The sequence below is a fragment of the Bactrocera tryoni genome, chromosome 1 (assembly GCF_016617805.1).
Source record: "Bactrocera tryoni isolate S06 chromosome 1, CSIRO_BtryS06_freeze2, whole genome shotgun sequence".
NCBI lineage: Eukaryota > Metazoa > Arthropoda > Insecta > Diptera > Tephritidae > Bactrocera > Bactrocera tryoni.
In genome coordinates, this window is record NC_052499.1 from 65,381,438 (window position 1) to 65,400,343 (window position 18,906).

Genomic DNA, 18,906 nt, shown 5'->3' on the forward strand with positions numbered 1-18,906 from the left:
GCGACACCGGCTGGTTGGCCGATGACTCGCTGGCTGGCTGACTGTAGTTGTTGTTGTTGAGGGTGGCTACTGCCGCACGGCTCGGTCGCAGGCAAAGCAGAAGCGCGCAATCAACGGCTGCAATAATAGTCGTCGCAGCCATAAAATCAGCCAATAATGACAAGACTAGCAGCCGGCGGTGGCGGTGGCGGTGGCAGTGGCAGTGGCGCAACAACAAGTTGAGTGAGACAAGCGCGAAACAATAGCGCACAATGAAGACTTGGTTGGCTTGAATTGGCGCTACGGCAGGCAACGATGCGACGGCGGTGGCTTTTTGTGCATTTCAGTTGTGTGCTTGCGTCTGTGAGTAAGGGTTTTTTTGTATTTTTTTTATATATTAAAATTCTTTTTTCATTTTTTTTTTTTGATGTTTTTTATATATTTTTTAATTCCTTTTATATGATTTTTCAATATTTACACTTTTTTTAATTTATTACATTTTTTTTTTACTTTTCATATCACAATGCTATAAGATGCAGTGTGTGGCACGAAACCTGTGACGCAGCGAAAACTATCAACCTACAGTCACAAACGTTCAGCAAATGAAAAGTTGCGAAAAAATAAAACCAAAATGTAACTAGTAAAAAAAGTGAAACAAAAAGCAACAACAAAATTAAAAAAAAAAACAAGAAAAAGCAAAATTTGTAAGCTAAAAACCTGCAGCCTACGTTGCAACAACCTTTAGCTGGCCTTCACTCGGTTTATATTTATAACACATGCTTTATTGTTGAACTTTACTTTTTTCCTGCTGCTCGCTTGGCTACTTTTCTCTTCATTTTTACTGCCTGCCTGTTGGTGACAATGAGTTTGATGGTGATTTTGATGTCTGTCGTTTAGCGCAGCGCCGACTAAATGCGACACGGTGGGCCAGGCGTGCAGTTTAGACACTCGCTTACATACACACGCACACACATATATACAAGCATTTTGTTTTTTTTTTGGCTACCTCAGTTTAATTTTATGGTTTGCAACTTGCTTTAGCGCTTCTGCTGCTTCAACCGCTTTTCATTTGCGCCATTGTCTTGTCACTTTATTGACTTTTTGCCAATTTTCTACGCTTTGCGTCACTTGTTGCACGCCTCGTGGTTGTTTAGCAACAATTTTGCAGTATACATATGTATACAATGAAGCAACTGAAGAGTTAAGCGTCGAACTTGAGCCGAAATGCTTATTTTGTAAAGCTCTGGTTTGTTTGTCAACAATTTTTGGTGTAAAAATGTAGTTTAAAAATTTGCAAAATTGGTTTTTAAATGCTGAATTATTTTTAGGAAGTGTGCAGAGTTGATTTCAGGCCGAAAATATGACGCTTTTGTTGCTCGAAACATATGATTTGCTCTGTGAGTATAGTTCATAAGCGAGAGTGGCGGTTATTAAAGCATAATACACTTGCTAGTGGAAAACATAGTATGATGGTTGATAATTTAAGTTTGATTCTTAGCTTAAGTAACGCCAACCGGTGCTTTAGTTTGCATATTTTCGCCTAACAAAAGACTTAAGCTACAAACTTCGGGAGCAAAAGTTGACGGTAGCATATTTGGAATCATTATTGATCTATTCATGTCAAAAATTCATATTTGAAAAAACAGTTATTTGATAGACACTTTGAATACAAGCGAGTTTTATTTGCTATTTGGTTACACCAGAGTATGTGATCTTCACAAGCTATTTATTCGATTGTTTACGTTCAGAAGTGTGCTGGAACGGAGCCAAGAAATAAATTGTACAATAAGTTGCTGTTTAACGGCTAACCTCAATATCATTTTTTATTCCGTTATTTTCTAAATAAAATTTAGTAAATACAAACTTTGATTTTTTCTCTAAATTTTTTCATTTTCGTTCCATATTAAATTGAGGATTTTGAAATCTAAAATGTATTTATTTAAATTTTTCTACAGGAACCGTGCTGGTGCTACGTGCTTTTCACAATTTGTGCGACATTTAACGTAAAGTGTGCAACGCTTCAAGCCGGATACGGGGTGTGGCGGGGCACAGAGCAAAAAATTAATATACAAAATTCAATTAAACTAAACTATAATAAATAATATTGAAAAAAAAACCGCAGTAAATGAAAATACCTTTAAAAGAACGTCGGATGTGGGTGAAAATGAAGTTTAACTAGCAATTAAACCCTAACACAATGATGTCTAATTTAATTTAAATAAAATCAAATTTATTTAAATTAGGTTTAAATTTCAACAATAATTATAATATATAAACATTTTTTTTTAAATTTTGTTATTTCGAGAATTAATAAATTAAAACGGAAAAACGAAATTTATTAAAATTGGGTAAATATACATTTCGAAATTATTTTTAATTTCATAAAAAAGTTTATTTTGTTAGTTTAGTTTTAAAAATGTAGTATTGATTTTAATATTTATTATTTTGAGAATTAGTTTATAAGATTGTAGTGGAATTTTTGTAAGTTTTCAAACTTATTTTTAAAAAAAAACTTCTATTATTTTTTTATTTTTTTTTTTTATATCTTGAAAATTAGCTTAAGATGTTAGTAAAATACATATTTGCACATAGTTTTTAAATTTATTATTGGTAAGAATATGTTGATTTGTTTCAAAATTTTTATTATTTTAATATCAAAAAAATTGGATTTAGAAAACGGTTGTTCAACTTTTATAAAGATTTCATAATCAATATATCAAAATTTATTTTTGAAAAATATTTTCTAAAAAATATCAAAATATCTAAAAATCTAAAAGATAGCAAAATTTTGCTTAATTTTTTTCTTTTTTATTAAATGTTTCTTTGTTGTATTGTTGTTGCATCTTTTGTAGAAGATAACTGCAAAATTTTATGAAGTTTTCTAATTCATTTTTAAAAACTTTAATTTTGAAAAATATTTTCTGAAAGTTTTAAATGTTTTTGATTAATTTTTATTACTGTTTTCGAAACATAGTAACACACTTTTAATAAAATTTTCAAATATGTATCTTATTTCAACATATTTTTTTTAATATTTTCTGAAAATTTAAAAATTTTTTATTATTTTTTTTGTTTATTAAATGCTTTAGTGAAAATATTGTAGAAGATGTCTGTCAAATTTTTTAAAAGTTTCAAATTAATTTTTCCAAAATTTATTTTTCGAAAATATTTTCTGAAAAATTTCAAAATTTTGCTTAATTTTTTTCCTGTTGATTCAATGTTTCTTTGAAATTATTGTAGAATACGGCTGTAAAATTTTTATGAAGTTGTTTAAATAATTTTTTCAAATTTTTTATTTGAAAAATATTTTTTGCCAATTTTAAATTCTTCTAATTAATAATTGTCTGTCCTCGAAGGATGATTGTACAAAATTTTCAAATTTCTTATTTAAACATATTTTTTGTAAACATTTTCTGAAAGTTTTCCAAATTTTGCTTAATTTTTTGTTTGTATGTACATTTCTCTATAAAATTTTTTTAAACATATTTTTTGGCAGTTTTAAACTCATTTAATTAAATTAAATTGGTTAAAATAAGATGGTTACGCACTTTTAACAATATTTTTCAATATCTAATTTCAATATATGTTTTTGAAAAACATTTTCTGAAAATTTTGAATATTTTGCCTAATTTATTTTTGTTTATCAAATGTACCTTTGAAAATACTGTAAAATTATTTATAGAAAAATTTAAAAAAACTATTTCGTCATTGCTTCAGTATTAGAGAAGGTATGGTATAGAAGAGAATTTCGAATTCGAAAAAAAAGTATATATCGTCACCTGAAAAAAAGTTTTAATATTGGTTAAAACTGGTTCATATATGAGCGCAGAACCTGAAAATGTTGGACATATGTAATATTATGTATGTAATTTGAAGTAGTGAAGCGTAATCAATAGGATACTCAAAATCGATTTTTTTGATGATACGTTATTTTGCATTTTAGGTGACGATATGTATATTTACGCACATTTTTTTTACGTTTGAACACGACTTAGCATTGCATACTTAATGAAATCATAATATATAGTCGATGAAACTGTCTAACAGAAAAAAAATCAGTATTTTCACGAAAGAAATGCCTCTCGGCTATTAGAAACTCCAAAAAATATATTTTTGCTTCATTCAAAAGCTTTTTTAACGATTTTCTAAGATTCCTGTACACAAATACATACGTACTCTATACTGACAAAAACAAATTTTCAACCAAAATGCGCGTAAATTCGTATTTTTTAATTAATAAGAGGAAATTGCGTACATTAGACCAAATATTAAATTTAACTTAGCAAAAATGTCCATTAAAAAGAGGATGCCGCGCAAAGGAGCAAAAAGTGAGCACGCATAAATGCACCTAAACATGTAGAGCAATCAGACGCATGTGTGCCAAAAAAACTGACAAGTGCTCAAGCACAGCCGAAGAAGAGCAAAAAGGTATGCCAATACAAACAAGATACAAAAAAGTGAGCGAAGAGTAAAACAGACAGCGGAAAGAGCCTCAATGTTGGAGGAGTTTCAGCAATAATGAAATGCAGCTGAACTTACAACACACTACACACACATGTATGTAGTATGGACAAACACACATTTAAGACCAAGCGAAAGTTATGCATAAAAGAGACGTCATTGGCAAAAACAAAAACAAAAAAATTGTAGCAGAATAGTAGCAAAGCTGTTTAAGGCGGCAGGTGCAGCGGAATTGCGACGCGCCACCGCGAACGCGCTGTCAAAGGCAAAGATGTGGCACACAAAATACAACAACAACTAGAACAACTAGTACAGTGAAGTAAAAAAGCAGTAGCTGTGGCGGTTTGCAATGGAATAGCCGGCATACAGGGAGTTGCAGCAGTAATGAGCAATGCGTTGAGTGCATTTGTTGCAAGCGCCAAATAAAGAGACATTAATTTATAAAACAATAACAACAACAATTTGTAGTGGGAAAGTATGCAAGAAATGCAGCTTTCATTGTTAACAGCACAGCGGCAAAATGCACGCATGCAAATGAGCGCACAGCTGAAATGGGGGAGGCCTGAGGCTGCAGCAGCAGAAAACACACAAGTGCTTAGCTTGTAAGAAAGCGAGCATAAAGCGAAACATGTGTTTGCGTTGACATTGCGAATTTTCGCACGCGCATAAAAATCGTCGCACTTCAAAAGCAACAACAACAAAATAATTAAAGTAAAGTATTATAAGGCAAGCGAAAGCCATTTGCATAAGCGCAGCTTGACTGCAGCGCCGCACAACGCTTTGTTGGCTGGCATGCGGAAGCGCGTAGGTGAAGGTTTGACGCACAACCGCACGAGCGCTAACTGAGAGCGGGCGCGACGCATGCGATTTATTGTGCATGTTTAAGTGCGGGAAAAATGTTTCGCATTTCCTCTGCGCTGAAGCTGAGTGCCATTGCTGGGGCGTAGAAATGGAACGGAAACCGGCATGAGTAGACAAGTGGCGTGGCGTGTAAGATAAGCGCGACTGCGTACAGCAAATAGTTGAGATGCTTTTCAGAAGGGGTTTTCTTCGTTACCTCTATTTTGAAAATGCAGCTCTTGAAAGGAGCTAAAAGTTAAGTGCGTGAGATTCTCACGAAAAGTCACGAACGCGGGTGGAGATGATTGTTTTGTAACAAATTTTTTTGTTGAAATCAAGAGCGCTTAATATTTCAATATTTTGCTTAATTGGGTAACAAAACATAAAGAAATTATTATTTTACGTTTGCTTATTTGTATTTTTTTTTGTAATTATGTGGATTGCTGTCACATAAAATCGCTATTCAATTGAATTTTTTAAGTTTTCTTTGTTAGAGACAATTTTTCCGAATTTATTTATATTTTTTTTTAATTTCGCTGTTTTTTTGCAGTGTATTTCTTACTTTTTCATTTCCTCCAAAGTAAACTTTTGCGAAATGAACCCTTTAGTGCGTTGAAAATATTTTTTTTAATATATACATATGAATCATACTAAAATATAATTAAAAGATATAAAAAAAATTAAATACACTGTAAAAAATAATATGAACTTAAAAATATTTGTGTTAGTAAAAACATTTACTGAATAACAAAAGGGGTAACGGTATTAATAATGAATGTTCTGAGCATAGTAGTGCCTATGATTACACTGATTACTTGATTAATTATACTTTTACTATTACTATTGCAACATTTTGTTATAATAGAACTTAGTAATAATTCTCTGTTCCGATTACAATGTAATTAACACTAAATATTTGAATTACTAAAAAAACTACATTTGAATCATTACTTTAACAATTACTAATGATTGTAATGATTACAAAACTATGTAATTTAACTAATTTTAATATTTTTCAAATAAACAAAATTTATAAATAATTTTCTGTTCCGGTTACATTACCATTACCATTAAATATTTCAATTACCTAGCTAGTAATGCACTTTAAAATTTTTATTCTTAATTACGATGGGTTTTTCCGTGATAACATTTAACTATATTGTAATCATTACAATTACTTGAACAATTACTAATGATTGTAATGATTACAAAACAATGTAATTTAAAAATTTTGATTATTTTTTCAAATAAACTAAATTTAGCTATAATTTTCTATTCGGGTTACATTACCATTACCATTAAATATTTCAATTACCTTGCTAGTAATGTACTTCAAAATTTTTATTCTTAATTACGATGGGTTTTTCCCTAATAACATATAACTATATTCTAATCATTACAATTACTAATAATAATTGTAATGATTACAAAATAATGTAATGTAAAAAAGTAATATTTTTTTCATACACATTATTCATTTTCAAATTCATAGCAAGTCATAAATACCAAAATGTATTCATTTATTGTAATTTAAATACTAGTATTCCATTATACCTAAAAAAAAACTGATTACTCTAGAATAGTTTGATTTTCAATAAGGTAATCATAGGCACAACGCCGCTCCTGTTTGACAAATACAAATATTATTCACCCACACCATCACATTTGCATATGAAATGGGTCAGTTTTTTGTCTTGCTTACCCGCACTGGTTCTCGGTTTCGTACGCGCCGGCTTCACATCCTGACTATGGCTATGCGTGTGGCCGTGCGTATGATGGCTATGACCATGCCCATGCCCATGACCGTGACTAGACGACATATTGCCGCCCAAACTGCCACCGCTCAGGCCGCCTAAACCAAGGCTGCCGCCGCCGCTACTGCCACCCCCGCCACTCATACCACTAGCACCACCACCACCAATACCACCATGACTCTGCCCCAGACCGGACGACACACCCGCTGACGCGCCACCACCCATCATATGATGATGCGTGTGATGACCGCCCGACATGCTGTGCCGCGCTGCAGCCGCCGCTGCCATTGAGGAACTTTGAAACATACCCGCCGCAGCTGCAGCGGCCGCCTGATGATGTGCCACCGCCGCTGAGGTGTTGGCCAAATGATGATGCGCCGCATATGAGGCATAAGTGCCATCATAGCCACCCATAGCACTCGCGCTGCTGCCGGTGCTGCCAAGCGACGAGTTCGCTGTGAGTCCATTACCGCCGAGACCCACACCGAGGCCACTACTGCTGCTGCTATTGCCTAAACTGTTGGCGTAGTGCGCTTGCGCGGTGCCATCGAATAGGCTGGAGCCGTTCAGGGCGGAGATGGTATTGGCGCTGGAGGAGTGTGCGTGTACATTGTGACTGCTGTTATTCGCTGAGGACGCGGAGTTGTTGTTATTATTATTGTTCGCGTTACTGTTGTTATTGCTGCTGCCGTTGTTGTTGTGCGAACTACTCGCTGTATTATTGTTGTTGTTATTTGTATTATTATTATTGTTGTTGGTACCTTCACGTTGCTTTGGCGCCGCCGAGGATTGTTGGCTGCCGTTGTGCGTCAGGCTGCCGAGGCCGTTCTGTATGGCGGGTTTTATGTCCAGCGCACAACTCGTGTCCGCTATTGAGGTAGTGCCGGTGGATTGCGCTTGGTGCATGAATGCGTTCACAACGGCCTGTGGAAGAGAAAGAGAGCGTATTAAAGGATGAAAAAAAAAATTAAAAAGTAATAGACAATGAGGGTAAGTTGAGGTTTGAAATTAAAAAAGTATTTTTTCTCTTAATATTTGCTGAGTATTTTTATGTACTTTTTAGTATTACTATAAGTTTGATTAGATTTTTTTATTGTTTTATTTGGGACAAAATTTATAAGAAAAGTTAATGAACTTTTCATTAAATTCAATATTTACAAAGTAATTTAAAAAATTTGTTTCAAAACCAATATATTTAAAATCAATAGTTTATTTTATTAATTTTTTTTAATTTCTTAATACTACTGTTACTAATTTTTAATTAATTTTAATTTAATTTAATTCTTTTATTTTTATGTTATTTTTTACTTTTTTAATTTCCTAATTATAAATAATTTTATTTTAATTTGTTTTAATTTCTTATTATTACTAATTTTAATTTAATTTACATCTTTTATATTTATGTTCTTACTTTTTTAACTTTTAATTATTACTAAGTTTTATTTTAATTTTATATGAATGTTTTTAATTAATTTTAATTTATTGAATTTTTATTTATGTTCATATTTATTTTAATTTTTTAATTATTACTAAGTTTTATTTTAATTTTTTGTGAATGTTTTTAATGAATTTTAATTTAATTTAGTTATATAGAAGAATTTATGTTCTTAATTTTTTTTTTAATTTCTTAATTATTACTAATTTTTTTTTTTAATATTTATGTTCTTAAATTTGTTTAATTTCTTAAATAATTTAATTTTCAACTAAATTTTACTTTAATTTTTTGTGAATGTATTTAATTAATTTTAATTTAATTTAATTTTTTTATATTTTTTTCTTACTTTTTTAATTTCTTAATTATAACTAATTTTTATTTTTAAATTTTTTTAATGTTTTTAATTAATTTAATTTAATTTCATTTTTTTTATATTTTTGCTCTTAATTTTTTTTAAATTTAGTTTTCAACTATTTTTATTTTCTGTGTATGTTTTTAATTAATTTTAATTTATTTAAATTCTTCTATTTTAATTTTTTTAATTTCTTTATTATTACTAAGTTTTATTTCAATTTTATCATTTTATCTGAACGTTTTTAATTAATTTTAATTAAATTAAATTTAATTTTTTTTAATGTTTTGAAATCAAGTTCTAAATTTACGATTTTTTCATTTACCTATTTTTTCAATAAATATCTTCCCTAAATAATAATCTCAATATTCGGCAATTATTCTTCGACATTACTTTGATTGCGCTTACCTGATACTCCGATGGACCGGTTTGTACTGAATCGGGTGTGGAATCCTTTGGCGGTGTCGGTGGGAATGGAAATGAATGTTGGCCCGCCGTCGTCTGATGGCTTTGGCCAATTTGGCCGACCTTATGGTCCACTTGCGGATCTTGGGGGCATGCAAACGGACTGCCCCATGGGCTGGCGGGTGCGAATGATTTATGCTCGCTGGTAAGCCACGAACCGAGAGGCGGATGAAAGTGCGGCCGACACACTTGCGGTGATGTATGGGACGATGGCATACGGGATGCTGCAAAGACAACGCAAAAACAAAAACAACGATTATAGAATCAATATTACAAAAACAGCACTTAAAATACAACGACAACAATGAAGAATTACGAAATTTAATCAAGAAAAAACTGCCGCTGCAATTATTTTGCATAACTGTAGCAATGTGTTTACATAAATTAAAGATAATCGCGCGCATTAAATCAATTATGGGAAAATTTATTTAAAAAGTAACGCCAAAAAATCGGCTTGATAATAAAATTACGCGCGAAAAATTACAAAACAGTTGTGGCTAACTGGCGCAGGCGCAATGCAAGCGTTGGAGGCGGGTCGCCGAAGTGCGAGACCAGAAGCGATAAAATTTCTATAATAAATGACGTTTTAAAAATTTGTGGCAACAGCGCGACCACACATACATACACACACACGTATGTGTGCAATAAATAATTTATAGCCACGGCTGTATGGCACCGTCCAATTGTTGTATGCTCCGCGTCGAGCAATGCAAAGCTGCCACGGCCCATACAGCGACAGCGGCAAAGCCATCGATCGTGCGATCGGCCGATCGTTCGATTGATCGCACCACACAGTATAAATTCGCCTGAAGCTTCTGTGCGCTGTGTTGGTATGCTGCCACCGAACGTCATGCAACACAATGCCGTATGCTGTGCACCACTTGCGTCTGCGCGCTGTTTTGCATACAAAGGCGCTGCGGCGGCGGCAAGTGTTGCCGAGACAAACACACACTCTGTGTTAAGGTGAATTTTGTGTTTGTTGCTATTTTTATGCCGCTCTGCTATGCGGCGTGTGCATTGTCATAAATTGTTTAATTTGTATCATAAACAATCGCGTTAAACTTTATCCCTAAGCCATGCGGAGATCGATCAAGCCGCCGCTGCCGCCAATACACACTGCGCGCTGCACTTGCATCATTTGTGTGGCAAGTGAGGCGTTTTTGTTGTACGGCAGTAGTGTGCGCGTTAATGCGTTCACAACAACAAAGCTGCCACCGCGTGTTGTCAAGAACTGCCGCCAATTGCAGCTTCTGCTGTCTGGCCGAGCGGCCAAGCGGCCATGTGGCAGGCACTTGGAATGATTCATGCCGCATTTGCTCCCATTTCCACTTTGATTATTTCTTGCACCTCAGCAAGGCTTTTTACGCGCGCGCACACGCTTTGTACCTGGTAGCGTTGTAAGCTAATGCTTTTTGAAATGTATAATTTAGCAGACACCAAGTGAGATTTATGTGGCATGCTGTTGGCGCTTTGCGTTGCATTATATATTTGGATTATGCTTATTTTTCGCTTTTTAATGTTATTTAATTTTTGTTTTGCCACAGTTTGGTGTGTGCAAATTATTAATACAAAGTATAATGCATGCGCAGCTGTGCCAGCAACTTGCAACAATATGGTTTTCCGCATCAGCTGTCCTGTTATGGCAATTTGCCGCGATCCTGTCGTGCAACACACCACAAACGTTTGACTGGCAGGCGAAATGCAATGTTATTATCATTATTATCATTGATTCTAAGCCGCGAGCGGCAAATAATAACTTCAATTCATATGTGTGGCATACACGTGTGTGTATGTGTGTGAAGGCAAGGCGAGTAGCATAGCAAATGAAGTGGATTGCGCAGAGTTAAGCGCTGCTGTGCACTTTTCAAAAGTTTATTGCTGCATATGTACTTAGCCGTATATATATGTATCTACTATAGTAATCTTATAGAAATGTGTTGGAGCCTTGCGCGATAAAAATGACAGTAAATGCTTACGAAATAAGTAGGATTTTTTTAAATGCAAGTTTTGGCTTAATAACAAAAATAGTTGATGAGATAATGAAATTAATTTAATAGATTACCAGCCTCATCAAATAGTAGTAGAAAAGGGAGTAGAAAAAGTAGTATAAATATAGTAGAAACGCGCATAAAAATAGTTAGGAAGATAGATAAGCATAGATATAACCTAACCAAAAAAGTAGTAGAAAAGGTAGTGGAAAAGAGAGACGAAAAATTAGTAGAAAATACGGTATAAAGGCACATAAAAATTGATAAACAGGAAAATAGATGAAAAGGGAGATAACAAAATAGTAGTAGAATAAGGAGTAGCAAAAGTAGTAGAAAAATACATAAAATATAGAGATTCATTTAACATACATATATATCGGTAAACGGAAGGATAGATGAAAAGAGAGATAACAAAATAGTAGTAGAACATGGAGTAGAAAAAGTAGTAGAAAATTACATAAAATATAGAGATTAATTTAACCTACCTATCGGAATTTTCAGAAAAAATTATTATTTATTACTATTACTAAATTCTTAGAGTACTTTTGCTAAAAAGTATATGTCGAAAATCAGCAAAAAAAAATTATAAAAAAATAAAATACTAAAATTATAATAAAAAACTTAAAACTCCGTGTGAAAATCATTATTCAAATCGAGTATTAAAAAAAAATTACCTCAGCAAAAATGAGACTACTAAAAGTCATATGTTATTGGAAGCAGAAAATCAGCAAAAAAATATATATTAATCCAACGAAGAAAATAGTGCTTAAAAGCATTAACGATTGCTAAATCTGGATAATTCCAATAAAAATTATTAATCGACGAAAATTTTCACAAAATTTTTATATATAAGGATTACTGAAATTGCATTGAAAATTTTGTTTTTTGTTGCAAATGTGAGAGGAAATTTGAATTTTTAATTTTAATATTTTTAGAGGCGGGTTTTATTTATTTTTATTTTTTTGAAAATATGTATCAAGATTATACTATATATACATACATCTGTACGTATACCCTTATATATCACATTACAACAACAATTATGCGCAACTTTCTACGAATTTCAATTGCCTTGCTGCCACTTGTAATTTATATTAGCCTCTACACTGCAACACATACACACTACTGGCTTTGTGGCACAATCATTACAAGAGGCCTTAACTTACAGCACAACAGATCGTGATGGATTATGCGCTTGTGATTGATTATGTGCTTGCTGGTGGAGTACGAAAAAGGCAAAATACATACAAAAAAAAATTTAATAACATTTAATATTGGCCATAAAACAGCGGCAAAGCAATAATATCGGCACAACATCGACGCACTTCAACACAGATCGCGAAAAAGATGAGCCACTGTCAAGACGGCAGCCGGTAATAGCGAAAGCAACGGCAGCCAAGCGGACAGCAGCAGCATTATTCATCTAACTGGCCGCATACATAGCTGCTGAAGCGGCAGCATGCGTGGTTACTACCGATGCGGCGACGTCGGCTGTGGCCGGTTGCTGCTGCTGTGAATGCTGTTCTTGTTTCTGTTGCTGCTGTTGATTGTGGTGAGTGCCGTTGCGCGATCTTGTCGATCGTTGCGCTTGATAATTCCCATTTGATTATCCTAATAACAGTTCTTTAGCCAATATTATATGTACGTGTGCCTGATTATAGATATTATGTGGCAGCAATTGTGGCATGGCCGTGCTGCCTCTGCAGCGACGAATGACGAGCGCCTGGCCTCTAAGTGGCTTCAGGTGCTTTGCGCGTAAAAGGCTTTTTTCCATTTTATTATCCCTTCCAGTGGCGCACATTTTCGCATTTTTTGTCTCGCATTTTGTTTTAGGGCCGTGGCGAGTGTGTGCGTTTGCGGGGAGAGCAGCTGAACGGCAATGAAAATGATTATTGAATTAAAATACACGTACGATTTCAAGCAGTGTGGACCTGCCATTGTTATTTTGTTGTTTTTGTTGTGGTAGTTATTGCGCTTGTCTAAATATTAAAGCAGCAGACGGACAAACAAACAAACGGATTTATGGCAGTTGCTTGCCTGATCAATCGCTGGGCGCGAGCGCAAGATCACGTGATCACAACACGTTCAGCGCTAGTCAGCGCATCCGTGAAAGCACTAATTCTTCATATATTTATATAATTTTGTTTTTATTTGTTTTTCATTTTTTTCTTGTGCCACAACTATTGATTTGCGCCCATTGATGACTTAACAATTGGCTTATTGTGCGAAGTGATCTTGTGATCAGTGAATAATCTACAAAACAACAATAAAAAATACAAATAAAAATGTCCGAAATGTGAGCACATAATTTGTTGCACTCAAAACGCGCACTCGTGTTGGCACACTTGCCACAACACTTGCCACATTCGCGCGTCAACTGTATGCGCATCAAGGAAATCAGCGCAAAACACTTGATTTTAAGCATGGAGAAGACGTTCAAGGAAAAACCGTATATTCAAGCATTGTTTCGACGTGCAAAGGGCGGCGCCTGTACAAGCTTGCCACAAACGTGTGCGTCATTAATGCAATAATACGCTATATAATTTGCCTTGGTTGCAAGTTGAAAATTATAGGTTGTTTGCGAGCAACAAAATAAAATTTTTTAAAAATAGCAAAAAACAAAAACAATAATAAAATTGAAATAATACATGTTGTGAGTTGCTGTTGGGGAATGCGCAAAAATATACAACTTAGTTGTATTTTTATTAATAGTTTTATTTTATTTTTAGCTTTTTTTCCTGCACTGCCACTTTAATTGCATCACACATCTCAACACACATACACACACAAACAAACACCAACCGCCGCACAACGTGCGAATTGTTACGGCATTTTTGCCGCGCATGTGCAATTGCCCATACGCACGCATACACACACATGCATATTCATCGCGGCACACATATGTATGCATATGTGTATGTGTATTTTTTTCACAGCCGCAAATTAATAAGGTGTCAATTTATGATGTGTGCGATGCTGTGCCGATAAGCGCGCTGGTGAGAAATTAAGTCATAACTGTGCGCGCGGCGGTTGTGCGTGTGGCATGCTGCTTAGTGCAGTGATTGCATATTACTTTTTGCTTGTGTAATTGTATACCAAAATATATACTTAGAGCGCGCATAGAAATTGCTTTTTCCATATTTTATTAGTTTTTCCAGCAATTGGTGCGTGTGCGCGCCGTGTACAATTTGTTATTTTCGCGGTAAATTAGCGGTTTGCGGCGCGTGAAAACCAGCTAAGCAAAAGCCAAACTGGGTGTTGGGTATTTAATCACTGGAAAATTTCTTTCACACTTTGGAAATGTAGACTAATATGTATTTAAACGAATATGCTTGAATGTCATTGCAGTTTGAAGGAAAAACTGGAAATTGTTGCAATTTGTTGTGCTATAAATATTATTCAATATGAAGTTAGTTGTTGTAAAAAAGAGTTTTATTAAGCAAAAAAACCTAACATACGCTCATAATATGAGTATTTGAATTCTGCTAGTAGATCTCATAAAGCTTTCACAATAAAAACTAGTAAATATGGTAAAAGCTTTTAAGTTTTCCAAAGAGCTTTTATATATTTCAAATATTTAAAATGCATTAAAATGATTAAATTGTGCTTTTAGACATCATAAAGTTTTCACAATTAAAACTAGTAGAATTAAACTAGTAGTAAAAGCTTTAAAGCTTTAAGTATCCCAAAGGGCTTTCTTATATTTCAAATATATTCAAATGTATAAAAATTAATTAAATTGTCTTTTAGATATCATAAAGCTTTACTAGGTAAATCTAGTTGATGTGGTAAAAGCTTTTTTAACTTTTCCAAAGAGCTTTAATAAATTTTAAACATATTAAAATGCATAAAAATTATGCAGTTGTGTTAAATTGAAAAGCGTTTACCATTTTAAGGAAAGCTCTCATTTCTAAACAAAACAAGAGCAATGCTTAGGGAAGATCTTTCACTGTGAGCTTTCATACAAACAAGCTTTCACAAGGTGTTTATTTCAACATGTTTTTAGCTAATTTTGACTTCATAGGAACATTGTAGGTACATATATATCTCTCTTAGTGAGCTTTCATTATTTTTGAACTGAAGCTTTCATGTCAAAAAGTAACTTATTGGCTTTCATCATTATCGAGCTGAACTTTTATGTTCAGAAACAGTTTTTTCGTCTGATTTAGCTGCTTTAAACAAGACAAGAGAAGTGTCAACACTCACTTTAGTTAGGGAAGATATATCAGTGTGGGCTTTCATACATACGGGCTTTCAGAAGGTGTTTGTTCCAACATGTTTTTAGCTAATTTTGATTTCATAGGAACATTGTAGGAGTAGGTTTATATCATTTTAGTAAGCTTTCATAATTTTCGAACTGAGGCTTTTCATACTGAAGTTTTCATGTTAAGCAATAATATATTACGAGTATTTTTTTAAAACATAACATAGCAAAAAAGTAGCGTAAACACACATATGAATCTATAGAAAGCTTTCACTAATATTAAGCTTCGGTTTTCATGCTAATTTTGCGTATAAGTATGACATTCAAGCGTATGTTTCCCACAAATATAATTATGTGATTTTTAGATTCGAAATATTTGCAGTTGGAAATCATATTTGAAATCTTCCGTTAATGCGTTATCTCATACGCCGCATTCTTTGAGAATAATACTCTCAACACTCAAAGATATAATATAAATATATTAAATTAAAACAATTACGCATAATCACACTTATTATACGCCCCATATAACTCACATTCGTGTCTTTTGTCTGCAATTAATCGCAACCTTTCCGACCCACTTTCATCGTCACTCACCACAAGTATTCATTTAACGCTATTATTTATCCAACTAATTCGCAAGTAATTTGAATTGTATAAATCATGTTCAAAGCTAGTAACACCCTCAATACACACATATACACACAGGCGCGCGTTCGTACGTGTGGCTAACAAATCAAAGTAAATTAATGCAAATACTTAGATATGTATGTATGTGTAACGTGTGAGTGAGGCGGATTGAATTATCATAAATGCGATTGACATGCGCAGATAGCGGGACATGCAATTGCACTTGAGCGGCATTAAAGGTGCGATTATTATTAATGTGTGGCAAGCAGCCAAACATACAAACAAACACACACTGTTGCAGGCAGAAGCTTAAAGAGAACAAAGAAGATAAAAAAGTAGCTGAAAAGCGCTGGCAACTGCAGTAGCGGCAGGAATTTAACGCATGTAAATGATAAACAATTAAATATTTATGCAAAAATGTGTGGCAATAAATTCAAACTACAGGCGATAAACAACAATTTCGCACATTCAATTGAAATAGTTCTTTTATGATTAAATATAATTTATGTGATTATGAATGCCAGGCCGCTGCTTAGTATGCGCAGGCGTGCCGCGCATAACTCAATACTGCTGTGCAACGCGCTGAGGCGCGCATTTGAAGACGCTTGCAACAAGAGCGTCGCGGATATATATATGTGCAAGTGTGTGTTTGTGTAGATTTTTTAGTGCCGCCGTTAACAATAAAAATGGGCAATATTTATATTATTTGCAACAAGACAGTGGCACGCAAAGCGCGCCGCCAACAAACATGCAAACAAACAGTGCCGCGAAGAAGTGCAACCAAACAAAATGCAACAAGGTGTGCGGCGCAGCAGCAGCAGCAACGAATAAAGTATCTACCAGTGAATAATAGCAATAATTAAAACAAACAAGTCGGAAGTAAGGCTACACATATACATATGTATATATTAGTATGTATGCGAGCGCGCTGAAAGTCAAGGTGTCCGCGCGCTGACCTGGCGAACAAGTGCGCGCGGTTTTGTGGCAGTTACGCGATACTTTTGCGCCACGCCGTTGCATGCCACCAAGAAGAAACCGTTATACTTTATAGCTACCACACTTTAGTGGTGCTGCCACAGCATACACCTACATGGCCGTATACGGGCTGCGCGTTTGGGGTGCATAACCTGCGACTAACTTAGTCATAAAAGGAAATAAAAAAACAACAATAAAATATATAGGAGACTGCCGAAGCCTGCAGCGTGCGGTTGCAGCACTGAAGCGTTTTTAATTTGGAGCAGGTGTAATATTTGCCTGGCTTGCTGGGGATTAGCGGTTGTCGGCCGGCAAGCAGACACTCAAGACCGACTTGATATGAGTGTCGTCGCTTACAGCTGCAGTTGTGGCATGAATGGAGCAACGCGCACTTGTCTGCGTAAACTATGTGGCACGCGCCGAAAAATAAGCATTTTAAATACATTTTCTTCAATATTTTTTTTATTTATTTTCTTTTGTAAGATGGCTCTGCTGAAAGTACAGTTATGTGCATAACCATTTTTTTGTTAGTAAAAATTTATAAAATAATTCAGTAATTAGTTAACCTTTTAAATAATTCTTTTTTGTTATTTATAGTTTTTGACACTAGTGAAAGTACAGTTATGCGCAAAAAAAAATTTCTCAGTAAAAATTTATAAAACAATTCAATAATTAGCTACGTTTTTAAATAAATTTTTTAATTATTTATGGAGTTTTTGGCTCTAGGAAAGTACAGTTGTGTGCAAAACATTTTTGTTAATAAATATTTATAAAACTATTCAATAATTTGTTGACTTTTTATATTTCGACTTTACTGGAAGTACAGTTAATTGCAAAAAATTGTTGTTAGTAAAAATTTATTAAATAATTTGATAACTTTTTAATCTAATTTTAGTGAAGTTATAGCATTCGGAGAAAGCATGTACTATAACGGTAAATAATATTAAAATTTAAGAAAAAATTAAAAAAATTTACAAGAAACATTCTTATATCCTTTAGGGTCTTTAAAAATATGTGTGGCACGCAATGCTAACAATATTTCGATATTTTTACCGTTATTTTATTTTCATAAATAACTTTTTAACAAAATGTATGCCATTTAAACGCACATTACTGTACACATATATAAAAAAACACAGTTCTTTTTTCAAGTATATTGTGGCATCATCGCCCCAGGAAGCAAAACCTAACAACCATTAAGTATATTATGCAAGTGTCTAGAAGAGCAAAGTGAGCGGCGATCAGCAGTCGGCTGCAGCGAGGATCACCTACGACTCATTTGGCGCAAACGGGCAGGTGAAACCACTTTTTTGCTACGACTTCTTCCTTACGCTTTGTTATCCTGCGTAGCGATTAGTGCCGGCAAGGAGCTATACAGCGGCAGGTTATAAATTTCGAAAACAAGAAAAACGGACATTCATATACAACTCTGTGCTTGTATGAGCGTATTGTGTGTGCATATAAAAAATATTTCATTACAATTCGTTACGATTCAATTTGTGTGAGGGTCAAGCGAGAGCATTTTTCTTGAGTTTAAGGAAATATTTGACAGAAAAATGAGTTAGCCGGCTAAGCAGATGCTCAGCGCAGGGGCAAAGTATGCTTGAAAGGTGGTTGGCAGACAAGGTGATGTAAAGTGCATTTTAGGTCAACACTTTTTATAATACTCATTCACCATTTCTTAGCCACGCAATTGTTTTATGATTGATTATAGTCCGTTGGCAGCGGATGCAGCTGAACTTTGACCCAACGCGCTAAGAAGAAGTAAGGGAAGGTAAAAGAAAAAATTATAAATAAACATAATACACACATGAATATATCTG

General features: G+C 34.0%; 1 protein-coding gene across 2 annotated transcripts in view; it reads right to left on the reverse strand.

Moving 5' to 3' along the window:
• LOC120766874 (GATA-binding factor C) overlaps positions 1 to 18,906 on the reverse strand; it is a 124,087-nt gene that overhangs the window by 63,471 nt on the left and 41,710 nt on the right. The window contains exons 2-3 of one of the 2 annotated variants that reach the window (XM_040092606.1): positions 9,230 to 9,510; positions 7,796 to 7,958 (exon numbers count right to left, since the gene is read on the reverse strand). In XM_040092606.1, coding sequence (XP_039948540.1) covers positions 7,796 to 7,958; positions 9,230 to 9,510 — 444 coding nt within the window. Of the gene's footprint in view, positions 1 to 6,982; positions 7,959 to 9,229; positions 9,511 to 18,906 lie in introns of both variants that reach the window. The other variant, XM_040092605.1, reaches the window with a different exon arrangement.